This window comes from Stegodyphus dumicola, chromosome 4 (genome assembly GCF_044657685.1).
Source record: "Stegodyphus dumicola isolate Sdum_Otavi_A_Nest chromosome 4, ASM4465768v1".
Taxonomy (NCBI): Eukaryota; Metazoa; Arthropoda; class Arachnida; order Araneae; family Eresidae; genus Stegodyphus; species Stegodyphus dumicola.
Window position 1 is genome coordinate 27380147 of NC_140771.1, and position 26191 is coordinate 27406337.

General features: G+C 29.4%; 2 protein-coding genes across 3 annotated transcripts in view; one reads left to right on the forward strand and one right to left on the reverse strand.

Annotated features, from left to right (window-relative positions):
• Window positions 1-25116, forward strand: part of LOC118186489 (uncharacterized) — a 30145-nt gene extending 5029 nt beyond the window's left edge. The window contains exons 2-4 of one of the 2 annotated variants that reach the window (XM_035356593.2): window positions 1694-1888; window positions 9171-9305; window positions 15291-25116. In XM_035356593.2, coding sequence (XP_035212484.2) covers window positions 1694-1888; window positions 9171-9305; window positions 15291-15407 — 447 coding nt within the window. In that variant the 3' untranslated portion in view covers window positions 15408-25116. The remainder of the gene's footprint in view (window positions 1-1693; window positions 1889-9170; window positions 9306-15290) is intronic. The other variant, XM_085814632.1, reaches the window with a different exon arrangement.
• Window positions 21945-26191, reverse strand: part of LOC118186482 (protein NDRG3-like) — a 161954-nt gene continuing 157707 nt past the window's right edge. The window contains exon 14 of the transcript XR_004757781.2: window positions 21945-22142. The gene's annotated coding sequence lies outside the window, so the exon portion shown is untranslated. The remainder of the gene's footprint in view (window positions 22143-26191) is intronic.

A 26191-nucleotide genomic window follows, 5' to 3' on the forward strand; every position in this document is an offset into this window, starting at 1 on the left:
AAGTAGTGTTTTTGAATTTAATTATATTTTAATGAAATGATAGTTATTTTGTGAATTTTATGTTTGTAGGAATTTGGGGTACTATTCCGTTTTGAGGACCGTAAAAAATTGCAGCGAAAATGTATGCGCAAAAGCGCCAAATCTAACAAACGCGCCCATTTAACAGAGCGCCAAATCTAGCGTATGCACTGATTTCAAATTGCGTAATTTTAGATAGTTCTATATTTCTTAAGACGCCATTGAAATACTAGTTTAATTTTTAAATCCTTTTTGATTTCAAATCCTTTTTTGATATCCTATAGATTTAACAATTTTGGAATTGCCCATGACGAAAAGTCTGCAATCCATGTACACTTCGACCTATTTTCACTTTAAAAAAAAATCACAAAAATGGCACTGCGCACACCCTTGACTTTATCTATGTACACATCGGCCTATTTTCACTTAAAAAGTAAAAGAAAATTGATAAAAATTCAATTGTTTTTAACCTTGTAAAAATCGCCAAACAAATAAGTGGGCGATTCTGCACTTTACCAAGAATTTTTTCAAAGAAAAGGCATCATTCATTATAGAAAATTATGTTTGAACAACCAACAAGATGAAATTATGCTTTAACGATAACTCGGTAGCGAAATAGCGATGCAGTAATCCATTCAGTTATGTTTAGCTTTTTTTTTATATAAATTATAAAAATGATCTGAAATAGTTATTTACTCTTATGCTTCCATTCAGTCAGGTTTAGCCTTTTTCATATAAATTATAATAATAAAAAAGTATTATATGAAATTAACCTTTTATCTAAATTAAAACAATAATCTTTAAATAGTTATTTACTATTATACTTCCTTTTTTGCGTTAGGGTTGCCGCAATTATTTTTGGCAGCACTGGCATCAACGATAGTTTGGCGATTTTTTACGGTCCTCAAAACGGAATAGTACCAAATTTGGTATACATTTAAGTTGAAGTAAATGTGCATGGAAATAATTTAAATATTTGATACTAAGTATTTGTAATGCTTGCGGTATGAATTCGTTGGTGACATGTATAATATAATAGATGATTTAGAGGTAAAAGTTTTTGGATATTTTATTTATTTTATATGTGGAAATGTTCATATTTGGAAAGGGTAAATACTTTTTCACGATCAGGTAATTTCATATATGTTCTTTTTACTGGGTTTAAAGATTGAGAAAATTGTCATGTATTTTCGTTAAACTTTTCTAATTTATGAGAAAAAAGCAGTGTACATGGATATAGTGAAGAGTGTAGCTCAATGCCATTTTTGTGCAATTCTGGGATGTTTTTTTAAGTAAAAGTAATTTGGCTTGTACATGGTTTATGTGTATGTGTTATTTTGAAAAACGCGTAAGGAGTATGGTATTGTGCACTTTTTCCCAATTTTGCAGTGAATATTTGTCATGATTAAGCAGTTTTGTTTGATAAAATTTCTAGCATAAGTGTAATTTGGCTAGTAGATTGTTGGAAGAAGTGTTCAGTAGATAAAAAGAAAAGAAACATGTCTTTACTTAGTGAAGACAAAATGGCAGCGGGGGGAAAAAAAATAGAGGGTTGCTGTAGGAGAGTTGGTTGCCAAATTTTCGCCCAAAAATCGCCAAGTTACCATAATGTAAAGATCAACCTTAAAATGTAATTTTTTTATCTGTGTCTCAAAATTTTCTGTATTTTTTTTAGATTTGTTCTACAATAAGCTTAGGTTGCTTGACAAGTGCTGGATCAACTGACATTGATGTGCTGGACATGCCATTTTCATCATCTGTACGTGCTCATATTTTTGTAACTGTTTTTGCCATTCTTGTTGCTGTTGGATTTTTTCTGCTTGGAATAACGACCCTTGTTGAAAGTTTTCCTATATATTGGAATATTATCGTAAGTAAATGAATTTGTTATTAATAATTAATTACAAGGAGATTTTATGACTTATCGTATTGTACATTTATGACTTGTATAATTTCAGTCCTTTCATGAAATAGAAACTCCGGCCTAATTCATTATCATTCTGATTTTCAGCATATTTTGTATGGATTTCTATAGGAAAATCGCTGCGCGCAATGAACTGGAAGTTGATCTGTCAGCACTATCCTTATCTTCAGGGCAGATGTTTTTATTTTATTCGGCTTATAATTCCTTACTAAATGTAGTATTTCATCTCGATGTACTCTGTCTTTGATATGATTTAAATCAAATTCCTCATCATTATAAATATCACGAATACACATCGAATAGTTTTCTGGTTGAAATTTTCTAATTTCGACTATGCATAATATATACTTGACACATGCGCGCGTTGAAAGAAATGTTTAATAAAGTAAACAAATAAATATTAAGCTTTTTTTTTTTTTTTGTAAATTTTGATACCCTTTAGATCATAATTGCTCTGTATTTCATAAATTACGGTTTCATATTTTTAATTTTATAATTTCTGCATGCCATCTCACCAGATTTAAACTGATGATCTATAATCCGGAAAAACCGATAATCCGAAATCGACGAAGTCCCGACGAGTCCGGATTAAAGACTTTTGACTGTACTTGAAAATGCTGTAATAAGTAGAAAAAAATAGTATAGCCATAGGAATAATAATTATAAATACATAAATATAAATATATCCATAATTATGTTACATAATTTTATTATTAATAAAATTTATAATATGATTATTATTTATATTAACTGTCATTAACATCATATATTCGTCACATAATAATTACCTATATACTTGAAAGATGCTGTAATAGATAATATACTTACCTATATACTTAAAGAGGCAGTAATAGGTAGAAAAATAGTACAGTACAAAGTCCGTAATCTGGACTCGTCGGGACTTCGGCGATTCCGGATTAGGAGTTTTTCCGGATTGTAGATCATCAATTTCTAGTAAGATGACATGCAGAAATTATACAATTAAAAATATCAAACCATAATTTATGAAATAAAGAGCGATTATGATCTAAAGGGTATCATAATTTACAAAAAAAAAAAAAAAAAAGGGTTAATATTTATTTGTGGTACAACTCTAATGTACGCCCTAATTTCACCAAATGTGGCGATATGTGTTCTGCGCTGGTTTTTGGCACGATTGCGTGTTCTATGGCAACCCTGTTGATGTTAAAAAATCTTTCGCTGGAGCTCGTTGATTCACCTCTGTGTCTGAGAAGATGGGAGGGAAACATAAAATGGTAGTTGTTGAATTGAAGTTCGGCAAAAGGAAATATCATTGTGGCTATCCTGTTGAGGGGTAGTGGGTATTTGGAAGTGTGGAAAGAGGGTCTGGGAGATTATTTTTAATGGCACTGCATGATAGAAGTAGGGATTTGTGATTTTATTTATTTGTGAACCATAGTATAAATTTTCTGGATTGTGTGTCTGGCTGTCATGTAAATACGATAGTGGTTACGTGGCGGCATGTTAAAGGCGGTATGAAATTTATATTTCTGCTATTCGAAAACGCATTAATTCATGGTAAGTGCATTTTATTTTATCCTTGTTCTTATTTTGTAGAATGTTATGTTCATTGGTTCTTTAGTATGAATTTCTGTCGTTATTGTTGTTTTTTTAAATTGTTTGAAATTTATTTTGTTGTTTAGTGTCTAGACTGTGCAATTTGTGGATGTTTTTTAAAGTTGAAACAGAATGCTGTGTACATGGTATTATTTGAAATTTATTGTTGTTATGTTATTTTATTAAAGCAAGGAGTGCGTAGATCATAGATTCCTTCCTTGCCTAAATTGTGCAATTCGTAGATTTTTTTTTTAAGTTTAAACAGGATGCTGTGTACATGGTATTCTTTGAAATTTATTGTTGTTATGTTAATTTACTAAAGCGAGGTGTGCGTAGTTTATAGATTCGTTCGTTGCCTACATTGTGCCATTCGTAGATGTTTTTTTAAGTTAAAACATGTCGCCGTGTACATGGATTCTTGTCAAATATTTTTGGTTAGAAACTTTACGTTTTTGCTATCTAAATTTTTTGTTTTTCTTTCGGATTTTTAGCTAAATTGTATGTTGAAAACGTAATTTTTGCATGTGCGAAAACCGCGTTTTTGGAGACATTTTAGGCTAAAAGTTCGAAATGTAGACAAAAAATTTAGATAGTAATATGGCAGCGTGAAGTTTCTCGCCAAAAATATTTGGCGCGAAATTTGGCGATTTGAGGGTGCATATCAGAGTAGTTCTTTATGTGTTTACTTTAGTAAACATTTCTATCAATGTAAGTTGTTTAAGCTGCTTCGTTTTTCGTGCTAATACTTTCTCTTTAATTCTATAAACAGATATAATTTCTTGTTCAATTACAAAGTTTCACTGTTCAAGTCCTGTAATTGCTGTGTCGAGAATACCAACTAATCAAAATTTTTTCATTTTCAATAACGTTCTCTGTTACTTTCTTCACTATTGGAAGCGCGCATGGATAAACCTTTACTGGCTTTACGTGCATCAAATGCGCATGCGTAAGTTTGTGGCTTTGAAGGTCCGAATTATAGATCATTCTGGATAATGGACGTCCAGATTACGGACTTTATACTGTATAACCATAAGAGTAGTGTACCCCCCCATATACCCACATACATTCAGGCACACATGCATGTATTTCTAAATCCGGTCCTGATAACAGGAAAAGTATCAAAATTATTGCTTTTGTTAATTAATCTGGGGAAAGTGTAAAATCACTGACTGCTTTGTGCATTTTTAAGAATTGCAGAAACTCGGTATCCATGTACACATTAACCTATTTTCGCTTAAAGGAATATCAGAGAATTGGACAAACTCGGCAATGCACACTCTCTTTGTAAATGTACACATCAATCTATTTTCACTTAAAAAGTAAATGGAAATTGACAAAAATCCAATTCTTCTTACTCTTGTGAAAGCACCAAACAAAATGTGCCAAATAAATGGGGGATTCTGCACATCACCCATTAATCTTCGATTGAAAATCAGCTCTACTTAATATCTTAAGGAAGCATATAGCTATTTTACCCAATTTTAAATCCTTAAACCATTTAATAGACAAGAGTTCAGCCTAAATGTAAATCACCTGCAATGCTTTTAGAAAAGGTAGCTGATAACCATAAGAAAAATTTCCAACACAAATGCTTTTCTACTTTTACAATGTTAAACACTGCATTTCCAAATTGTTTCATTGTTAATATATAGGTGCATCTAGTGATCATTATCATCTATTTTTTTTTAAGAGCTAGTATGCCTTTTTTATGAAAGAATTTTATATATGTCTCAGCACCTTGAGTTGTTAGAAACTATATGCAAGAAATAAATGTGGATGTAATTTTGTTTTATTTCTTTTTGTAGTGTTTAATGTTTTTGTTATTTTTTTCATTTTTTCTTGATATTATTTTCATGTTGTGCAATTTAGGCTGGTGATTTGCTTTCACAGTGACCTCTATGACAAAAATGACCTTCCTTTTTAAATTTGCAACAGTTTGAAAAGCTCAGAAACAAACCAGGGCTTAATTACTGCAAAAAGTGTTAAACCATGAATGTCAATACCATTAAGTCATAAGTCAGAAGTTAACTGTGTGTTTTATGCTATGCAACTCTTGCTAAGTCCCACAGATATAAATGCGAAGTAATGTAACCTTCAAAAGTTTTGGAAAGTCTAGGATATTTCTGTTATGTATATAAAGATATTTCTGATATCATTCTGCTTTTTTAAAAATATTATCAGTAAGGTTTATTGTAGATTATTAATAGCAGGGCTGTGGAGTCGGTAAGGAAAATAGCAGACTCGGACTCGTGGAATTTTAAAGACTTTGACTCCCTCGTATATATGTAAACATGTGTAACAGCTTATTGTTTTTAATCTAAAAGAAGTTATAGATGCTACTCAAAAATGATGATGGCTTAACAAATTATTTATACAGTCAAAAGTCGTTAATTCGGACACCCATAATATGGAATGATCTATAATCTGGACCTCTAAGCTAAAAACTTTCTGTGCATGTGCCGCGTTGACACATGCGCATAGGCGTTTATGCGTGCGCGTAAGATCTTTGCGACTATGCATATGCGTGTGCGCAAGCGCAGAATACGTTTTTGCATGCGCATTTAATGTATAACGGACGGTATAAGCTAAAATTATCTAATTATCTATTTCAGTTAATGTTGATGATTGCGTTGTTCCTTAATCTTTGAATTGGATCCGGCATATTATTTTTTGCAGACTGTAAGAGCAATTTTATAAAAGCAAGCTTGAACTTTCGATTATGTCAAATAGAATTTCCGATGCTGGAGCTCCCAAAGGATCTACAAAATGAAAGTATGTTTTGATGTCCATCAAACAAAAAGTAGAATTGCTGCAAGAAATGGATAAAGGTATGAAGAAAGTGACAGAGAGGTGATTTGTTTCTCTAATCATTCCAAAATCTGTTTATCAATTTCACGCTGCTCTGTGGGGGGGGGGACGTCGCAGCACGCAATGAATTGGAAGTTGATCTGTCAGCACTATCCTTATCTTCAGGGAAGATATTTTTATTTTATTTGGCTTATAATTCCTTACTAAATGTAGTATTTCATCTCATTGTACTCCATCTTTGATATGATTTAAATCAAATTCCTCATCATTATAAATATCAGGAATACACATCAAATAGTTTTCTGGTTGCAATTTTCTAATTTCGACTATGCGTAATGTACGCTTTACATGTGCGCGCATTGAAAGAAATGTTTAATAAAGTAAACAAATAAATATTAAGCTTTTTTTTTTGTAAATTTTGATACCCTTTAGATCATAATTGATTTCATAAATTACGGTTTCATATTTTTAATTTTAGAATTTCTGCATGCCATCTTACGAGATTTAAACTGATGATCTATAATCCGGAAAAATCGATAATCCGGAATCGCTGAAGTCCCAACGAGTCCGGATTAACGACTTTTGACTGTATTAATTAACATTTATTATGAAATTGAAAACTGGCATTAGTAATTTCTAAGAAACAGTATAACTTTGGCAAGATCTTCTTTGTTAGAGGATTGTAGATACAATGTGATATACTTCAGAGCTGAGAACAGTCTTTCCAAACTAACTTGAGTAGGAGGAAAGCTGTTACTGTTAGGGCTACTTTTTTTAACTTTTCAGGATAGATTTTTGTAAGTTCTAAAAGAGATGTCTTGCAAGAGCCATCATATTTCTTTATTTAAAATCTGTTTAGAAATCTTGTTTGTGTTTTTTCATTTTTATATCTAAAGGCTCCTGGTTCTTTATCTTCATTCGCTTTGCCTTAGCATTTTCAATATTATCCAAATATTTCTCGGAATCTAATTCATGACTGGAAGAGAATGATAGAGGCTAGGTTGCAGTCTCTGCAGTTTGACTCTCCTAGTTTGAATACTCCAATTATTCTGACAATAATTTCCTTCTTAATGAAACTTCTTAGATGGCTTTCTTTGGCTTTTTAATTTGTTCGTCATCCAACAAAATTCGGTGTTTTCATTTACATATATTGAACCCAGCAAGACCTCATTGTCTAGCAAACTAGTTTCTCTTTTCTTCATTGAAAAAATAATTCCTTCTGCAATAAGAAAGAACAAACATCACATTTTTCCATTCTTGCCTCCTGTTAATTCTTCGGACTATAGCTTTTTTGTGGCCAGAGTCGTAGCTAGGGTTTTCAGCGCCCAGGGACAACTGAAGATTTCGCGCCCCCTACTGCTTGCCAAGGATGGAAAACATTTAATTCTAAAATGTCGTAACATCAGTTTGGCGCCCCTTGGATTCTGCACCCAGGGACAGATGCCCCCCCCTTGTCGCCCTCTAGCTACGCCCCTGTTTGTCGCTATATATGGTGCAGAAAGAAGAGTTTCCAATTCTGCAAGGTCATTCCACAGTCTTTCTGTGGAAACATTAGGGTTATCTACAACTTCTGAAAAAGTTCTTAATTCTAACAATTTCTATATCATCAAATATGTACTTCCCCATCACATTGCTTAATCAATACTTTCTCCTTTTTCTGCTTGCTTCCTAAGAATGCCACTAATTTTGGGAGTTCTTGCTATTATTGCTGCTACCATTGATATTTGTAACTAAATGAATCATTTTAATCAATAACGACAAATATCACATCCATTCTCATCCCTTATATTTATTTATTAATAGGTCACTAAAATAGAAAATAACTATTTGTTAATGTATATAGTCCATAAATAGAAATAATAACTCAGTTTGTCGTTAATTTTTTTATATTTTTTTTAGTTAACTTTAATTTCGTTTCAAATTCAAACTGTCCAACAGAAACTGGATTCGGAGTTCATGTTTTTTTAGCGACTCCAGCTCCTACTCCTTTTAACTAAAAATCAGCCTAACTCCAGTTCCGACTCCCCAGCCCTGATTAATAAAGATGTTTTTTGGCATAAGTCAAAACTTATGCACAAGTTCCTAGAAGTGCAAAAGATTAATGTCTCGGGTTCAGAGTCAACTGTGTATTTATTGTGAAAGGTGTTATACCTTTAACTACACAGTTAAGGTGTATTTATTGTGAAAGGTGTTATACCTTTAACTACACAGTTAAGGTGTATTTATTGTGAAAGGTTACCTTTTAAGGTTTCCATACTTTTTAGTCCAAAGGAGCAATTTATTTGGCCAAAAGGACTATTAATTTTGTTTTGGCATTTTGTGTTGGTTCATTATAAATGTGATTTCACTTTTCAAATTGTTGCCACCAAATATTAGAGCCCTGTATTATATTTAATGAAATTAAATAATGAAGAATCTGCATAAATGTATGTATGTTTCTCACATTGTGATAAAACAATGATACATAGAGCCATAAAATTTTTAATATTGAACGTTTCCACCTGAATATGGGCTTCTGAAAGCCCTAATTTGGAATTTGAAATTTGTTTTATTTTCTCTTTCATATTTTGTGAATTTTTGGTTAATAAACTCAATGAATTCAAAGCGAGCAATGGCAACACTACTGAAAAAATATTTTTATCTCCAAAGCACGAGACTGTTCATCAGAATTTCTAAAGCTATGCTCATTTTAAGATAATTTTGGGATATTGCTGTTGAACTGAATTTTATGGTTTAAATGCGAAGAACATGATATTTAATAAATAAAGGTAACGCACAAAACGTTAATGTAAAATCTTTCAGAGTTTTTTTTATTTAAATTGAAATTTTGTTAATCTTACAGGATGCAGCTCTGCATGGAAGTTTGTGCATGCTTTATATATTTTCTTCAACAATGCTTCTTCGTGCTGAGCATCACTTTCATACCTCTGACTCTCCTATAACACAATGGACTAAAGTGCAGATGTCTATATCAGCTGTAAGTATTAATTTTGTTAAATAATAATATAATTTATTAACAGTACAATTTAATGTACAGTAACATTTTTAGTGCCACTCTAATAAAAATTTTGCTATTATCCTCAGCATTATGTTTAACACCTTTACTTTATTTCATTATTGGTATCATAATAGTTGTATAATATGAGGTAATTTTATCCTGATTGCTGTGTTACAAATAAATAATTTAAAGATTTCTTTTTTTTTTTTTTTCCTTTTTTGAATTTTATTAACTATTGTATTCAAGAAACAAGCCTCATGTGCCAGTCTGTTTGAAGCAGTAATTCAAGTGGCAGCTAAAAAACAATTCTCTGAACTGACTGAAAATCTTTTCTTCTCTGAAATGCAAGTGTCTTAACTAGGAGCAGAAAAAGCAGTTGGTTATAGCTGATAGAGTACAAACTGAATCTGTTTCACCTTTCTCCGCTGCTTAGTCATCTAGATTTACTAGATGATCTAGCTAGATTTACTAGCTAGATGCTTAATTCGTAGTTTGAAATTTTTGTTTCAAACTGTTTAACATGGGATGATTTTCATTCGAAAATTGATAATTTCCAGTTGCTGTTAAAAAACATCATAACATCTGGAATTTTGATATGCAGATGTTCACATGATAAATTTTATTTTAGCATTATAAGTCAGCACCAGTTTTCATATAGATTAAATATACTTTACTCTATTTATGTAAAAAAGAATAAAAATGCCTGCAACCATTTTGAAGACAGAATCTTAAAGCATATATATTAAATTTTTAAACTAAAACTTTCTTCTTAAATTCATTATTATAGGAAGTAATATGGAGACTTAAATTTTGGATATAAATGCAAATTTGTGTGATATGTTGAAAAATTACTCTTGCACATTTGAAAATTCTACTCAAAGTAATTTTTTATTTATTTTATTTTTTTAATAAAATGTATAAGCAATGTTTATTCCTTACAACTTACAGGTCTTTTGGTACATAATGTGCAGAATATTTGTTTTTCCATTGTGAGTGGTTTAGATTAAGTGGAAGTTTCTGGCTCTTCTATTGAGAAATGGTCACCAACTTCATTGTGTGCTGTGGTATTGTAATCACAGTTCACAGAATAATAACTGTATATTCTTCTGTTGGATTATGCAGAGGGTATTTACATATTTTTAGAATTATTTCAGGGCTATTTAATTAATATTTAAAGAGTATTTTTTTTAAACGTTTGATCTGATAGCCTTTTTTCTAGGTTATAAGTGTGCATTGTGATTTTCATGCTAGAAGGACTTTTCATAAAATTTCCAGGAATATTGATTTCCATTCCTCTTCCAGTATTTTCTGAAGTCCATCAATAATGGTGGGTTTATACTCTTTTTTTTTTTTTTTTTTTGAGACCAAAAGTGCAATAGTCTGTAGTTGAAATGTCAGGGCATTTCTTATGAATATGCTGAAATGGTATATATGCAAGGCTTCATTAGTCTTTCCTTTTTTTCAAGAAATGCAGTGGTACTTTTCAAAATATGACTTGGAACAGCAGCAAAATTGGTCTTCTGCTGTAAACTACTTTGTGGAAAAGATCTAGCAGGTCTTTTGTGGTGAAACTGCTGTTGTATGACTTTTGAATTTATGGCTTAATGGCTGAACTTTAATATTATGGCTAATTTTAAATGCATTATAAATTAAATAATAATCACAGAGTTCAGCCATAATATTTATAAATATTATGGCTGAACTCTGCAATTATTGTTTAATTTAAAAATGCATTTAAAATTAAACAAAATGTTTATACAGTACAAAGCCCGTAATCTGGACTCGTCGGGACTTCGGCGATTCCGGATTATAGATCATCAATTTAAATCTGGTAAGATAGCATGCAGAAATTATACAATTAAAAATATGAAACCATAATTTATGAAATAAAGAACAATTGTGATCTAAAGGGTATCAAATTTTCAAAAAAAAAATTGTAATATTTGGTACTTTTCCGTTTTGCCGGCGCAAACGATAAAGTTGCCAATAATGGTACAACCGATGCCAAACGGAATATTCTCGCTGGTAACCTTTTACGCCTCATTTTCAAAACAAGTTTCAGCTTTTTCTTATCAGATTGATTGTTTCTTTCAATACTGGCATATAATTACATAGAATTTTTATCAGATATATCAGTTTTATGTCTAAGGCCATTTTCGGTAATTAAGTCAATTAGGATGCAATCACAGCTCTTACCCGAAGCCGAATATATAGAAAAGGAAAGTCAAGGGTTAAATTCTTTAATTCTAATGAGAATGTATTAGCGAAGTAAAGCACTGCAGTTTTACATAATTTCTGAGTAAGCTATTCGTACGCATTGAAATATTTCTTGCATTTAAACTTGTGTTCCAAATTAAGATTTAACTTGAAATTAATGTAGATAATTACTGAGAGCATTAGATTTTTGTAGAGTAGTTTACGTGAGATGAGATCGCTTGGGGTCACGTGATATGAACCGGCGAATTAGGATGTTGAACCATGAAAGCATAGTAAATTCTTAAATTAATGTCTTCTTATAAATTTATTGCCTTTATTTATTGGCTTTTTATAAAGTTTTAAGCGATGTTAAAATGTTTATGCCTTCAAAAAAAAAAAAAAAAAAAAAAAAAAAAGAATTCTTAGAACTAACATTTTTTTAATATTTTTTATATGTATACTGTATGTTGTCACCAATAAAGTCTGCTTGGCTAGATTTGCGCCGGCAAAACGGAAAAGTACCTAATATTTATTTATTTACTTTATTAAACATTTCTTTCAACACTGGTATGCTTAGAGCATACATTCTGCACATTCTGTATGTGCATACATAAAGCATACAGAAAACGCATCAAACGCGCATGCGTAAACACTTTATGCGCATGCGTAAGTTTGTGGCTTTGAGGTCCGGATTATAGATCATTCCAGATAATGGATGTCCGGATTACGGACTTTGTTCTGTACATGTTTTCTTGTACTATTTCCTGCACCATAATATATTTAGTTATTTTCTTAGTTTCTGTTAGTTATGTGTTTTATGGCAATAACTGTAAAAGTTGAAACTAGTGTTTTTAGCAATTTTGGCAGATTTTTTTATCAAACTTTTGAGCCCTGTTGATAATAGATCTTAATGTTAAGTTTTTAGCAGCTAGAATATTGGGCATTCTAAAGAATGTAAGTTGTACTAACCTGAAATAACACCAGGAACCATAATTTACAGTGCAAAAAAGGACATAATTTTCTGTAACTTGGTATAATGTAATAGGACTATTTCTGTAACTTGGTATAATGTAATAGGACTAGGTCTTAAATCTCACTCTTGATTGTAATATCTGAGCTAGTGTATATTTGAAATAAAAAGGTGAAAATGAATCAAAATTTTGTGAATTATAAAAATATTTTCAGTAATAATAACAATAATAGGTTAGAGTATCAGGTTCAATGTTCCGTCTTACTTTCTTTGGGAACATGCAAGGACCTGACTTGGAACAGAGAGCTTACTAAAGCTATGTTCAATACCTGTGGGAAGTAGACAGGATACACAAGAAGGGTATACAAAACCCTTTATTTTTCTCTCTTTACAATAATTTCCGTACTTCGGAATACAAAGACCCACTACTTGTGGTCTAAACGTAAGAATATAAAAATATAAATAAACTCTAACTTAACTTTGAAATAATAAACGTGGAAGATTGGCCTTATATTAACAGGAAGCCGTATGTAGTACAGAGAACTGTTAACACTACAATACGTTTAAAATTATCAAGAGGATTAAAACCTCTGGCCTGGAAGGCAACCAGCAACTGAGTAAAACTTCTAAGGTAAGCGGCCTGCTTCGACTAACTGCTTCCTCTCTCTTTCGCTTGGCAAAAAGCCATAACTTAAGTACTTGGCGTTCGCCAGACAAATTATGCATAAATACGTTAACGCTTTTAATTCTGGCCGGAAGTAGAAAATAAGAAGTGATAGTAAAGATTTAAAATAAAATAAACGTTAGTAAAACTTAAGATCCTTACAAGAGTAGACTGAAGGGTACCCCTTGTATTATCGCAAAGTTGTTTCATTTATTGCCAAGTTGTTGTTTCATTTATCGCCAAGTTGTTATTTCATTTTTGGTAACCTGAGTAGTTGAATGTTACATAAATACATTTTTACCTAGAATTGGGTGCTCCTTTGACTTTTTAAGTGAAAGTATATCGATGTGTACATGGGCAAAGTAGTACACAATTCAAGTTTATGCAATTCTCTGATTTTTTTTGAGTGAAATAGGTCGATGTGTACATGGATAAAGTCAAGGGAGTGTGCAATTCTGTGATTTTTTTTTTTTTTTTTTGTTAAGTAAAAATAGGTCAATGTGTAGATGGATACCGAGTTTGTTCAATTCTTTGGCTTGTTATTTTGTCTTTGTGTAGCAGCAAATTTTGGCGCTAAAATCACCGCTACACAAAGCCAAAATAACCATTCATGGATAAATGTCATAACATGGATAAATATACATGGATAAAGTCAAGGGAGTGTGCAATGCCTAGTTTGTGCAATTCTGTGTTTTTTTTTTTTTTTTTTAAGTAAAAATAGGTCAGTGTGTAGATGGATACCGAGTTTGTTCAATTCTTTGGCTTGTTATTTTGTCTTTGTGTAGCAGCAAATTTTGGCGCTAAAATCACCGCTACACAAAGCCAAAATAACCATTCAAAGAATTGCACAAACTTGGTATCCATGTACTGCCAATTATCGCCAAGGGGGTATCTGCAATTATACTTTTAACATGTAATATTAATAATCAAAGCTATTCTTTTACAGCAGGTTTTCTAGCAGATTTGAAAAAACACAGTATTTCCGTCTTGTTATAAATTCCGGTTTTTTAAATAATTGAATCATGCATAGAAAATTAAAGGCTGTGAAGTGTCTGATTTTTTCATAATTGATGAAGTGATGCTATTTTTCTTAATTAATGAAAAGAATATGACTGGTAATAATTACATTGGTTGACTGTAACTAGTAAAAGTGTGCTTCAAACTGGCTAGTTTTCTTTAGACTTAGATGATAGTATTAAAAAGTGGTAATAAAAAAGTTTATACTGAAGCTTAAAAGTGGAATGAAATTTATTAATCAACGAAGTAATGTATAAATATATAAAATACAAATTTCTGCAAATTCTAACGTCAGCCTGATTTATGTATCATGTTTTCAAGCTTTTTACTGCAAACTACTTAATATGTCACTTTAGTAAAACTTTATTTCAAGCTAATTACTTTTCTCCAAACCAGTGAGTATCAAAAATTGCTCAAATTGATTCAGGTTATTCTTTCTGTTTTTCATGTAGTAATGCTCAGGAGCAGTAGCCCAGAATGGCTATTAGTTTCAAAATGGCATTTTCGTTGTTTCATTATAAATGTTTGTTTCACTTTTCAAATTGTTGCCACCAAATATTATATTTAAAGAAATAAAATAATCAAGAATCTGCATGAATGTATGTATGTTTCTCGCATTGTGAAAAAAACAATGGTACCCAGAGTTGTCAAATTTTGAATAATGTAATCCTGCAGCTGAACATGGGTACCTGGATGCCCAAATTTTTAATTTGTGTTATTATCTATTTCATATTTTGTAAAACTTTTAATGAATTTTTGATTAACATACTCAACAATTTCAAAGCAAGGTAATGCTGTATGGAAAATAACATTTTTATATTCAGCATGCGAGACTGTCTATCGTAAATTCTAAAGATATGCTGCTTTTAAATATTTTGTGATATTGCTGTTGAATTAAATTTTATGTGGTTTAAGCATAGAACATGATATTTAATAAATAAAGGTTAAAAAAATCTCATTTTTCATAATTTAATTATCATTTATTTATTTTATTTGTGTTATGTTCTTGTTTGATTTTAAGATTAAAAGCTTAACGAATTTTATACATTTATGCACTTCTAATTTATATTTTCCTAAATTTTATGCATTCAATTTAATGTTTATATTTCCACTTTAGGTATTTGGTTTCCTTTGTATGTTGATATGTGTGTTTATTACTATAATTCGTGCTTGTGCCAGCAAATCTCCTGCAGTTCCCGAAGATATTGTGTTGACTGCCTTGAGATCTAGCTAACCTGAAGCATTATCAGATTTTTTGAAAAATACTGGAATTTATTACCAAATTTCATTTGGTAACTAGCTTCAATATCATCATTGTTATTGTGAAAAAGCTTATTTATAATTATCATGGAATCATCACTATAAAAGTGATTTTTTTTTTCACTTGTTGCTTGTGAACTTTATCATGTGTTATTTGCTTAGAACATTTACATCATATTGCAGGTTTAATGTCTTGTAAAATCTTTGTTGTGTAAATTAATTTTTATTTATTAGGTGATGAAACCAATTAAGAGCTACATAAGGATGAACAAAATGTGCGTTTTTAAAATATTTCTGGATTTTTAGAATTAATATGATCATTACTTGTGTGCGAGTTGAATAGGAGATTGAGTGTTTTTTGCTATTCAACTCGCACTCAGTGAGTGATTGGTTTTTGTAATACACCTGAATCATTTATGTTTCAATGGTAACACTTTGTTGTGACATGTTTACCCTTTTGTATCATGGTATTAAAGTCTAGTAAACTATTGTATTTGGAACGAAGTGGCAAACTTCTCTAATGTGGAACACAGAAATGTGATGATTTTGGATTTTGTGTTTAAAGCTGATGTCATGAAATGTAATTCAAATATTTGTTTATTTTGCAGCACGATAAGATATACAGTCAAAAGTCGTTAATTCGGACACCCATAATCCGGACCTCAAAGCTACAAACTTTCTGCGCATGCGTCGAGTTGACCTTTACGGCTGCGAATATGTTTGTGTGCGTGCGCAAAATACGTTTACGAGTGCGCGTTTAATGTATAACGGACGTTTTAAGCTAAGCTAAAATTATCTAATTATCTATTTCAGTTAATGTTGCAGATTGTGTTGTTCCTTAATCTTCGAATTATTTCCGGCTTATTATTTTTTACAAACTGTTAAAGCAATTTTATAAAAGTAAGCTTGAACTTTCGATTATGTCAAATAGAATTTCTGATATATATTTACTAATATGTAAAGGATTTACAAAGCAAAAGTATATTTCGAAGTTCATTAAACAAAAAGTGGAATTGCTGCAAAAAATGGATAAAGGCATATCCTTTGTTTATCTAAACTTTAACGTTTGTTTATCTAAACTTTGTTTATCTTTAACGCTGCGGCGGGCGCGCTATCAATTGGAAGTTGATCTGTCAGCACTATCCTTATCTTCAGGGCAGATGTTTTTATTTTATTTGGTTTATAATTTCTTATTAAATGTAGTATTTCATCTCGATGTACTCCGTCTTTGATATGATTTAAATCAAATTCCTCGTCATTATAATTCGCTTCCGATAGCGAAGAAAGTAATAGAGGTTATTGAAAACGAAAAAATTTGGATTGACAAATTAGTCGGTAGACACAGCAATTATAGGACTTAAACAGCGGAACTTTGTAACTGAACAAGAAATTATGTCTGTTTATAGAATTAAAGAGAATGTATTATCACATAGAAAACGAAGCAACTTAAACAACTTACATTGAAAGAAATGTTTAATAAAGTAAACAAATAAATATTAAGCTTTTTTTTTTGTAAATTTTGATACCCTTTAGATCATAATTGATCTTTATTTCATAAATTACGGTTTCCTATTTTTAATTTTATAATTTCTGCATGCCATCTTACCAGATTTAAACTGATTATCTATAATCCGGAAAAATCGATAATCCGGAATCGCCGAAGTCACAACGAGTCCGGATTAACGACTTTTGACTGTATAATGTTATTCTTGTCATTAATTTTTTTAACTGTACATTTTCTTGTCATTAATTTTTTTACCTGTACATTTTCTTGTCATTAATTTTTTTAACTGTACATTTTTCAAATGTTCCGTGCAGAATGTGAGGAGTTTTTCAGTAGTATAGGTTAGTTATATTGCCATTTAGATACCGAGCTTTCAGTCTTTGCATTAAAACCTTGAAATTTCTGATTTTGAATCAAGTATGGTCTTTCAATAAATCTCTAAATTTCCTGGTTTTTAAATTTGTGTGAATTTAGATCATCTTGTTCAAATGTAAATAGCACTTAGTTACTAAAGTTAGTAACTAAGTACGAAAGGAAAGTGAACTGCTGCAATGAGAATTTTGATGGCAAACTTAAAAAATTTTAAGGCATACATGTGTCATCTTGTAATGAAACTTGAGTTGTGAAGATTGAATTGTTTCTAAACTTGGTGCAAAATTTATTCAGTCTGAAGTGTTTTAATAAACAACAGTTTTGAGACTATTTCATGAAGACTGAATTAGTATTTAATAACTAAATACTTGTATTTAATTCTACTTAAAATTTGTAAATGGTACATTACTAATCTTATTCATATGATTATATGCATATTAGTTAATTTTTATTTATCATATTTATGCATGTGGATAAAATGTTTTTCCTTTGCTGACTTTCATCATTTTCTCTCTCTCTGTATATATATATATATAAAGAGAAAATAATAATAATAATAATAATAATAATAAAATTAAATTAAAAAAAATAGGTAAATTAAAATTTTAACTTAGCAATAGCCTCTTAAGGCTCCATTTTAATTTGGATATTTTCCCTTTCTGTTTTAAAAGTAACAATTGATTATAACAAACTTTTGTGTACTGCGTCATTTCTACATAATGACCATATCATATGACTTCTACATAACATACAACCTAAATAAAACTAGGAACTGGCAATAACAAAGTTTAGAATTTGTTAATTATCCAATCAAATATATGATAACTGAAATTAACTCATTCTGAATTAAGATTTCACCCTCAATGCAATCTACGCTGCTTCTTCTGTTGCTGCTAAAGTACTGGTGTGCCTCTTTCTTCCTATCGCAATAGTTTAAAAAATATAAATGTTATGTTCTGGAATAGGCACAATTTGTATTCAAAGATATTTGTGGCTACAGAATGTTCAGCAGAAATAAAATGAACATTTAAAATCTGCTATAATTTCGTTTTATCGCATCTACACAACTTCAAATTTTTTCCTTCATTATAGATCACCTATGTATGCTTCAAAATATATTTGCTTCATTCCCAACTTATTATATGTGTACTTGAATGAAATAACCCAAAACTATTCCTTAGTACTTCATTTGCCATTCTAAATTTTAATCTATTTTATGTTACAATCATCATTGTGTAATAAACAAAGTTTTACATTTTACTTTAGTTACAATTTATCAGTTTTGAAATCATTTGAATTTGTGGCAGAAAAACCTTCAGGTTTTTCATATTTCAAATTTGACACCTATAAGACAGGAAGCAAACTGTTGCATTTAAAAATTACAATAGGCAGCAATTGTTTTGTGGTTATGCTTTTCTCTCTCTCTCTCTCTCTCTCTCTCTCTCTCTTTTTTTTTTTTTTTTTAAAGGAGATCTATGACAAGTAAATTCTCCAGACTTGTCAGTGTGTGATTATTTTCTTTGAGGGCCACTTGAAGTCTGAAGTGTACATTAAAACACATACGAAGCAACGAATGGTACAAATTTGCACAGTAGACTGGAGGACAGTTGTACTAATGGCAGGATGCAGTTAAAAGAAGTAGTGTTAATACGCAATTTTTTCGATGAAATAAGCGTTTAAGATTTACTTTGTAATTTTTAATGCAGATATTTTGAGTTTTTATGTATTTTTGCCTTGTCGCGAAGTGAGAGCTGAATTGATTAAATGAGAAATACTAAATCGTCTGTGAAAAACTGTTTCTTTTCTGTTTTGTTTGCTTAATTTCTTTCATACATTGTTTTAGCTTTATTTGAATAGAACATGTGGCAACGATAATTCTTCAAATTATATTAATTTTGTGCATTTAGAGTGTCATTATAGTAAACAAATATAGTGAATTTAAAAGGGTGCATTTATTCTATTGTGGTTTATGCGCTGTCGACGAAGTAGATTTAATCCAATCCAATCAATTTAAATGAAATTCAAGAAAAAATGCGTATAATTTAATATTCCGTACAAGGAAGTCATGTGGTGTACACATCAGATTTTTTATTATGAAGTGAAATACTTTATTTAGTTTTTCTTTCAATATGTTATTCTCATTTTTATTACAAACATGATATTGTTGCATTAAAAAAGTATTTAAAGCACACAAGTACCACAGTGAAAGGAAAATATTAGAAATTGTCTTGCATGTCACATTAATTTTTCTTTTGTCATTAATCTAAATAATGAAGTATGTGCAGATTTCAGCCTGTTTTTCAATGTGATAATATATATTAAATAAAAGCTATTAAAATGAAAGTTATGCATTTGCATAGATAATATTTATATGGTCTTCTTTTATTATGCTTTTTTAGAAAAATGACTAGAACATTTTATTCAATGCTACTTTATGTAAAGATTTCATTTCATCCATTCGTTTAGTGATATTTTTGTATATTTCATGTATTCACTAATCAGATTGCTTCTTATCATTTACTGTATTCATAAAATGTGGTGCTATTTTTATGTTGCAGCAGCCATTGTGAAAGAAAATTTGCAAGCTTAAGTTGTGAATGTTGAAATTAAATGGCAGAAAAAATAAATGTCCATCTACACATTTATTTCTTGTGCTCAGTTTCTCAGTTAGTTATTTTTTGCTTATAGTTTCTGTATAACGTGGCTTCAGAAAGATTTTCATTTCTTATACATTGGCAACATATGTATATTGAAAATTGGTTCTGTGGTTGTGAACATTATCTTTGAATGCACTGCAGTTTATTTACTTTTGGGCAGAAGAACTGCTGTCTATTAAACAGCATAAGAAGCAGTTAATGTGTGAAATATTTGTTCACGGAAATAGTTATGCTGCTTGTGAAAGATGTAAGGTTAGTTTTTAGTTGGTGATCGATCAACAGTAGAAATTAATTATGGAAACTGCTATTTTATGTTGGGCTTTATAACACAAAAATAATAAAGCAGATAAGTTAAAAAGATTAGCATTTTATATCTCATCTACTTTCTTTGTAGCGATTTGAATACATAGTCAAGAGCAAATGTAAGGTATTTTGAGTATGAAAATTTGTGAAAAATCATGTTTTACTCTTAATTTTATGTATTAAAAGCGCAGTTCCTATTAAGTGTGTAGATTTAAATGAAAGATGTATGAAATTGCATTTATGGTTTATTCTATGACTGCTGTTTGAAAAATATCAGTAATTCAAATTATTTTGTATGAAAATTCATAAAATTTAGCTTTTTAAGTTGATTTGAAAAGTATTTTATAGTTCAGAATTAAAAAGTATTTTAAAAACTGCATGATTTCAAATTATAATTGTGGGTATTTGTTTGTTTATTTTGATCTGATTTTCCTTATTTATTGAGATAGAGGTGATTTATTTTGCTATAGTACGTGCTGGATTGGTTACAAAATAATTCAATGAAAATTTTTTCTCATATCTTTAAAGAAATGCTTGTATATATCATAATCATAGATTGAATGTCTTATTTATTGATTATTTATTTTACATGAATCCATGTTATGTACTAGATAAGAAAATTAGATTAAAATAAAAAATTGTATTAAATTTTAGTTTTTATGTATTTGAATAACTATTGTCATAGTAAGTATAAGATATATTTATGTAATGCATGTTGATTTTACAAATTTATCTTTTGAATCTCATTTAAAAATATTGTTAATTTGAATTATTATAAATGCATATATATATATCATGCACACACAGGTATATGATGCAAATAATTTTTTTCCATTTGGGAGACCCATTTGTCATGAGTGTATTTCTTCAAAAGTGTTTATTAGCAATATTATTCCATTTTTTAAATATACTATTTTTAGTTTATTAAAAATTAAAGATATTCTATTTTATGTTGATTAATTAATTAAAATGACTGCTGTAATGTTGCTTAGGAAAATTTGCTAGTGTGATAATTATTCATGTTTATTAACTGTAATACAACAATAGCACATTTATTTCTGTGTCATTTACACATTTAATAGTCTGCATTTTAATTAGTTTAAAATTTTTTATAAAACAAATGAAATGTGTTTTAAAGTTTTGAAAATTCTTCCTTTACTTATCTATGTCATATTTCTGCATTTACAAGTGTTTTATGATTTAAAATATTTTTGAGTTAGAATATTTAAAAAAAAATTTTTTTTTGAGTTGTTTAAATTGAATGTTAGAATTAAAATAGAATTTTAATAGAAAGTAAATGTTGAAGGAAATTAGTAGTGGAATGTAGTAATTGAATATAATAAATGTTGCTTTTACAAGTTTTATTTCAGGGGTCTAACAATATTTGTAAATTCTGTTTTAGTTTTGCAAATGCCAATTTAAATATCATATTCTGGAAATCAACTGGGTAAAACAAATAGCGATTTCTGTTTGAAATTTCTCTTTTGCATTTTATATATTGAAGGCTATATAATTAATATTTATTTTGATACATATAAAAGAATAGATTTAAAATATTTGTTGATTACATTAGACTTTTGCTCTCAGTTTCGGGGATTTTCAATTATATGCTTTTACAGGCATTTTATCTGTAATTTGTATTTATTTTGAAATTTATTATAAACCATTATCAGACTTATTTATTGATGTGAATCATTTTATTTATTGTCTAGACTTGAAAATAACATATGTGAGGATGAGAATGGACTCAGTTTCAGACTTTTTTTTCTTTTTTCCCCATTTTTGTACTACAGTCAACTCTTGGTTTAACAGATCCCGAGTTACTAGGTGCTGATCCAAGGGTAGTTAGGAAAACACAGAAAAGAGTAATTACCTATATTATAATTAACAGAGAAATGTTATTAACAATTTACCTCTGTTTTCAAGCTGATTAATCTAGAGAATAAATTCATTTGATTTCATAAAAGAAATTAATACTTGAAATAAAAAAAACGTGCTCTAAATAATAAAAAAATAAAATTCATGAGAAATGAAGAAATTTCTATCCATGTCTATGTTTCTGACTTCATAGTTCAACTGTTTGTGTTTATTTACTTTACTATTGTTATCACAAATCTTTTATTCCCTGAGCTATGTAACTATGACTTTTACTGACTGTTGGTTCTAATTTTTTATTTCAAAACATAGCATAATCAACATGTGTGTGCAATATTTTATATTCCTGTGAATACTGTAAAAATATGCCTGCAAACTTTAAGAGTATTAAAATATTTCAATAATTAGACAACTGTTGTAAATTATGATGAAAGTTTGAATCTTAGGAGATTTTAAACCAAGATATTTGCTATCTTTGAAGGCATTTACCAAAACACTTGAAGAAATCACAAAGCATATATTCACTGTTAATTTACTGAAACTGCAATTATATTTCGGTAGGAGTTGCAGAAATATTTGCTTTTGATTACACAGAGGCATGTAATGGTGATATATTATCTAAAAACTAGTCATTTACTGAGATAGCAAATGTGCTAATGGCTGTACGTGTACGTTTGATTTAATTTTTAAGGGAAGATTTGATAATATTTACATGCAGATTACCTGCAGGATGTTATGGAGAAAACACCTTCCACTTTCCTGCTATTAGTCCATACATTTTTTTAAATTTTAGTTTTTGTAGAGAATTTTGTTTTATTATGGTTTGTGATGGTAATTTTTCCATCACCCCTCAATAAATAAAGTTTATAGACAGGGCTTGAAATCTGCCTCCAGTAGATTGGGAGTTGACTATATATAGAATTTTTTTGATATTTTTATGGAAACAATTTTCGGACAGCTTCATAATCCCTTAGCAAATCTTGTTATTATCATATGCTCAGTCAAGACTACTTTGAAAATCTTACTATCATCATATGCTCATTTAGGACTACTTTGAAATGCAATAATAAACAGTTTAAAGAATTTTGCTTCTTTTTTTAGCAAACAAAATTTCAAGTAACCTGTTATTGTAAATTAGTGGAAAATAATGCATTCTCATATTTCATTAATAATAACTTATATGTATATAAACTGGATTTGATTTAAATTAAAATATACAGTTTATCAAATATTATATTGTCGAAATATTTAGAAAACAATCTTTATTTATCTGCAGCTTAGAGGGACCAAAAGTATGATAGTTGTAATACTAATTATATTTTTATCCCATATCATAATTAAATAAAATTTTCATAATATAATAAAACTACAGCTAGTCTAACTCCAAGTATTGAGAACTCCAGTTATATGGATCACTTTTACGTGGAACTCTGAAAGGCATTTTCCCCCAGGCCATAAAATCAAGGTTGTTATTAGTTTATTTATGTAAATTTTTTTAATTAAATTTTAGTGATATAAAACGTAATGCAGGATAATAAATATATTTAACAAAATATTAATATACTGGAATGTGTATGACATGTAAATTATCCTGGTGTTCAACAAATGTGTAGCCTATAAATATTTAATGTAAAAGCATTGTGATTATCCATTAACATGTCATTAAATTTCAAAACAATTATACTGAATTTTGTAACTTCTATGCAGCTATATATAAAATATATTTTAATCTAGTCAAGAACTGTTAGCATTTTGATTGCATTTAAATCACTTATCTCAAGTATTTATTAGTATTAATAATTGTTGTCTATATGCCATCTGTTGATTATTTTATTACTGACAATTTTCCCTATATCAATATTTTAAAGTTTTATGAGAATAAGACTGCTGCATAATTTAAGTTACTCAGAACAATGAATATAAATTCAAATTGAAATTTTTTTTAAATTTATGCCTGTTGCATTGAGTAATGTGTTAAAAAGAGTTCTTATTTTATTCTTTTATATCAGTGTTACTGATTGTTCTGACTTATTCTAAAATTATATTTTGTTTAGGTAGTTTTATTTGTTAGGTTTGTTTTGTAAATATGAAATATTTTTTAAGGTACTGATAACTAAAAATGAACAACAATCAACAATAATTAAGAACAACAATTTAAAATGGTTAACAATCATTTCTTCTTTCATTGCTGACAGTACATACCTAATTGAATTTTAATTTAACATTTTTTGACATGTATTAATATTGGTTTTGAGTCTTGTGTAGAATAGTACAAGAAAGTGCATTTTTATTGTCTTATTTAATTATTATATATTTTTAAACAAATGTGTTCATTTTATGTTATACTCATTTAAAAAATATTTACTTAGTGCAATAGTTTGCTCAAACGTTTTGTACTCCTTTTTTATCATGCATCTTGTTCGACATGTTTTATTCATATTTAATTCAAATATATTGTATTATTTATATTCAAACACTATGCTCTATCTGTGAAACCTCATATGTTAATATACATTTTTCTATATTAAATTAAAATATTTAATTCAGAAAAAGTGTATATTAATAACACTAAACCTGAAATTAACATACTTCAGATATTATGTATATACGTTTTTATACTGTAAACTAAGTTAAAGCATTTAAGCGTTTATTCATAATTTATTTTCATGTAAACCAGTTTATGTGTTTATTGCTTTTGTCTGGAAATTGCATGAAAATGGCCAAATAATATTTGCATGTGTAAATATTCAATTGAATGTAATGTGGACTTCTTAAAGGACACTATATTTATGTAAAATGTTTTTTGTATGTACTTTCTTAGCCAAATCAAAATGTTGTTCTCAGTATTGCTTTTTTCATTTTCTTTTCATGTACATGTTAATGTTGAACTGATTACTAATGTTGTGTGCTAAACTATATTTACAACAAAATAAACATATTCAAAACCTTTGAATTTTTATTTATATCCATAATTATACCCTGTCTGTTGTTTTTTTATTCCCAGATATTTTATTGATAAACGTTATGAAAATTTATTGTTTCTAAATGTGAAAAGCGTCTTCCTTTCAGTATAATATGCACCAAAATGTGGTCCTTTTGCAAAGCTAATTAATTATTCTTAGAATCTGATTATGTGAATGTATTAGATGTCCCTAAGTTAGCAGTTTGATCGGAGTTAAGCAGATTTTGGGGTAAAAGGAGTTGGAGCTGGAGTCTCTAAAAAACAGGTCAACTTCGACTCCAATTTTTGTTGAAAAGTTTGAATTTGAAATTAAATTAAAGTGAATTAAAAAAAATTAATGACAAACGGATTTATTATTTTTCTATGGACTATATACATTAATAAATAGATATTTTCTATTTTATTGACATATTAATAAGTAAGTATGGGGGTGGAGGATGGATATGATATTTGGCATTAGTCATTAAACTGAATTAGTATTTATTCGGCATGTTATTGTGTTTGAATCATTTAGTTACAAATCTCGCTGGTAAATTTAGGTAAGAAGCAAGAACTCCCCAAACTGATGCCATTCTTAGGAAGCGAACAGGAAAGGGAGCAATTATTGATCAAGCAACGCTATGAGGAAGTACATATTTAATGATATAGAGGTTATTAGAATTTAGAACTTTAGAAGATGTAGATAATCCTAATGTTTCACTAACAGGAAGACTGTGGAATGATCTTTCAGAATTAGAAGCTTTTCTTTCTACACTGTACATAGCCACAAAAAAGCTACAATCTGAAGAATTAACAGGAGGCGAGAATGGAAGAATGTGATGTTTGTTCTTTCTGGAATGGAAGGTTTATTGCAGAAGGAATCATTTCTTAAATGAAGAAAAGAGAAGCTGGTTTGCTAGACAATGAGATCTTGCTGGATTCAATATATATAGATCCAAAACACCGAATTTTGTTGGGTGACGAACAAATTAAGAAGGCAAAAAAAGCCATCTATGATCTTTCAATAAGAATGAAATTATTTTCAGAACAATTGGATTATTCAAATCAGGACAGTCAAACTGCAATCATTGCAACTGACTCTCTAT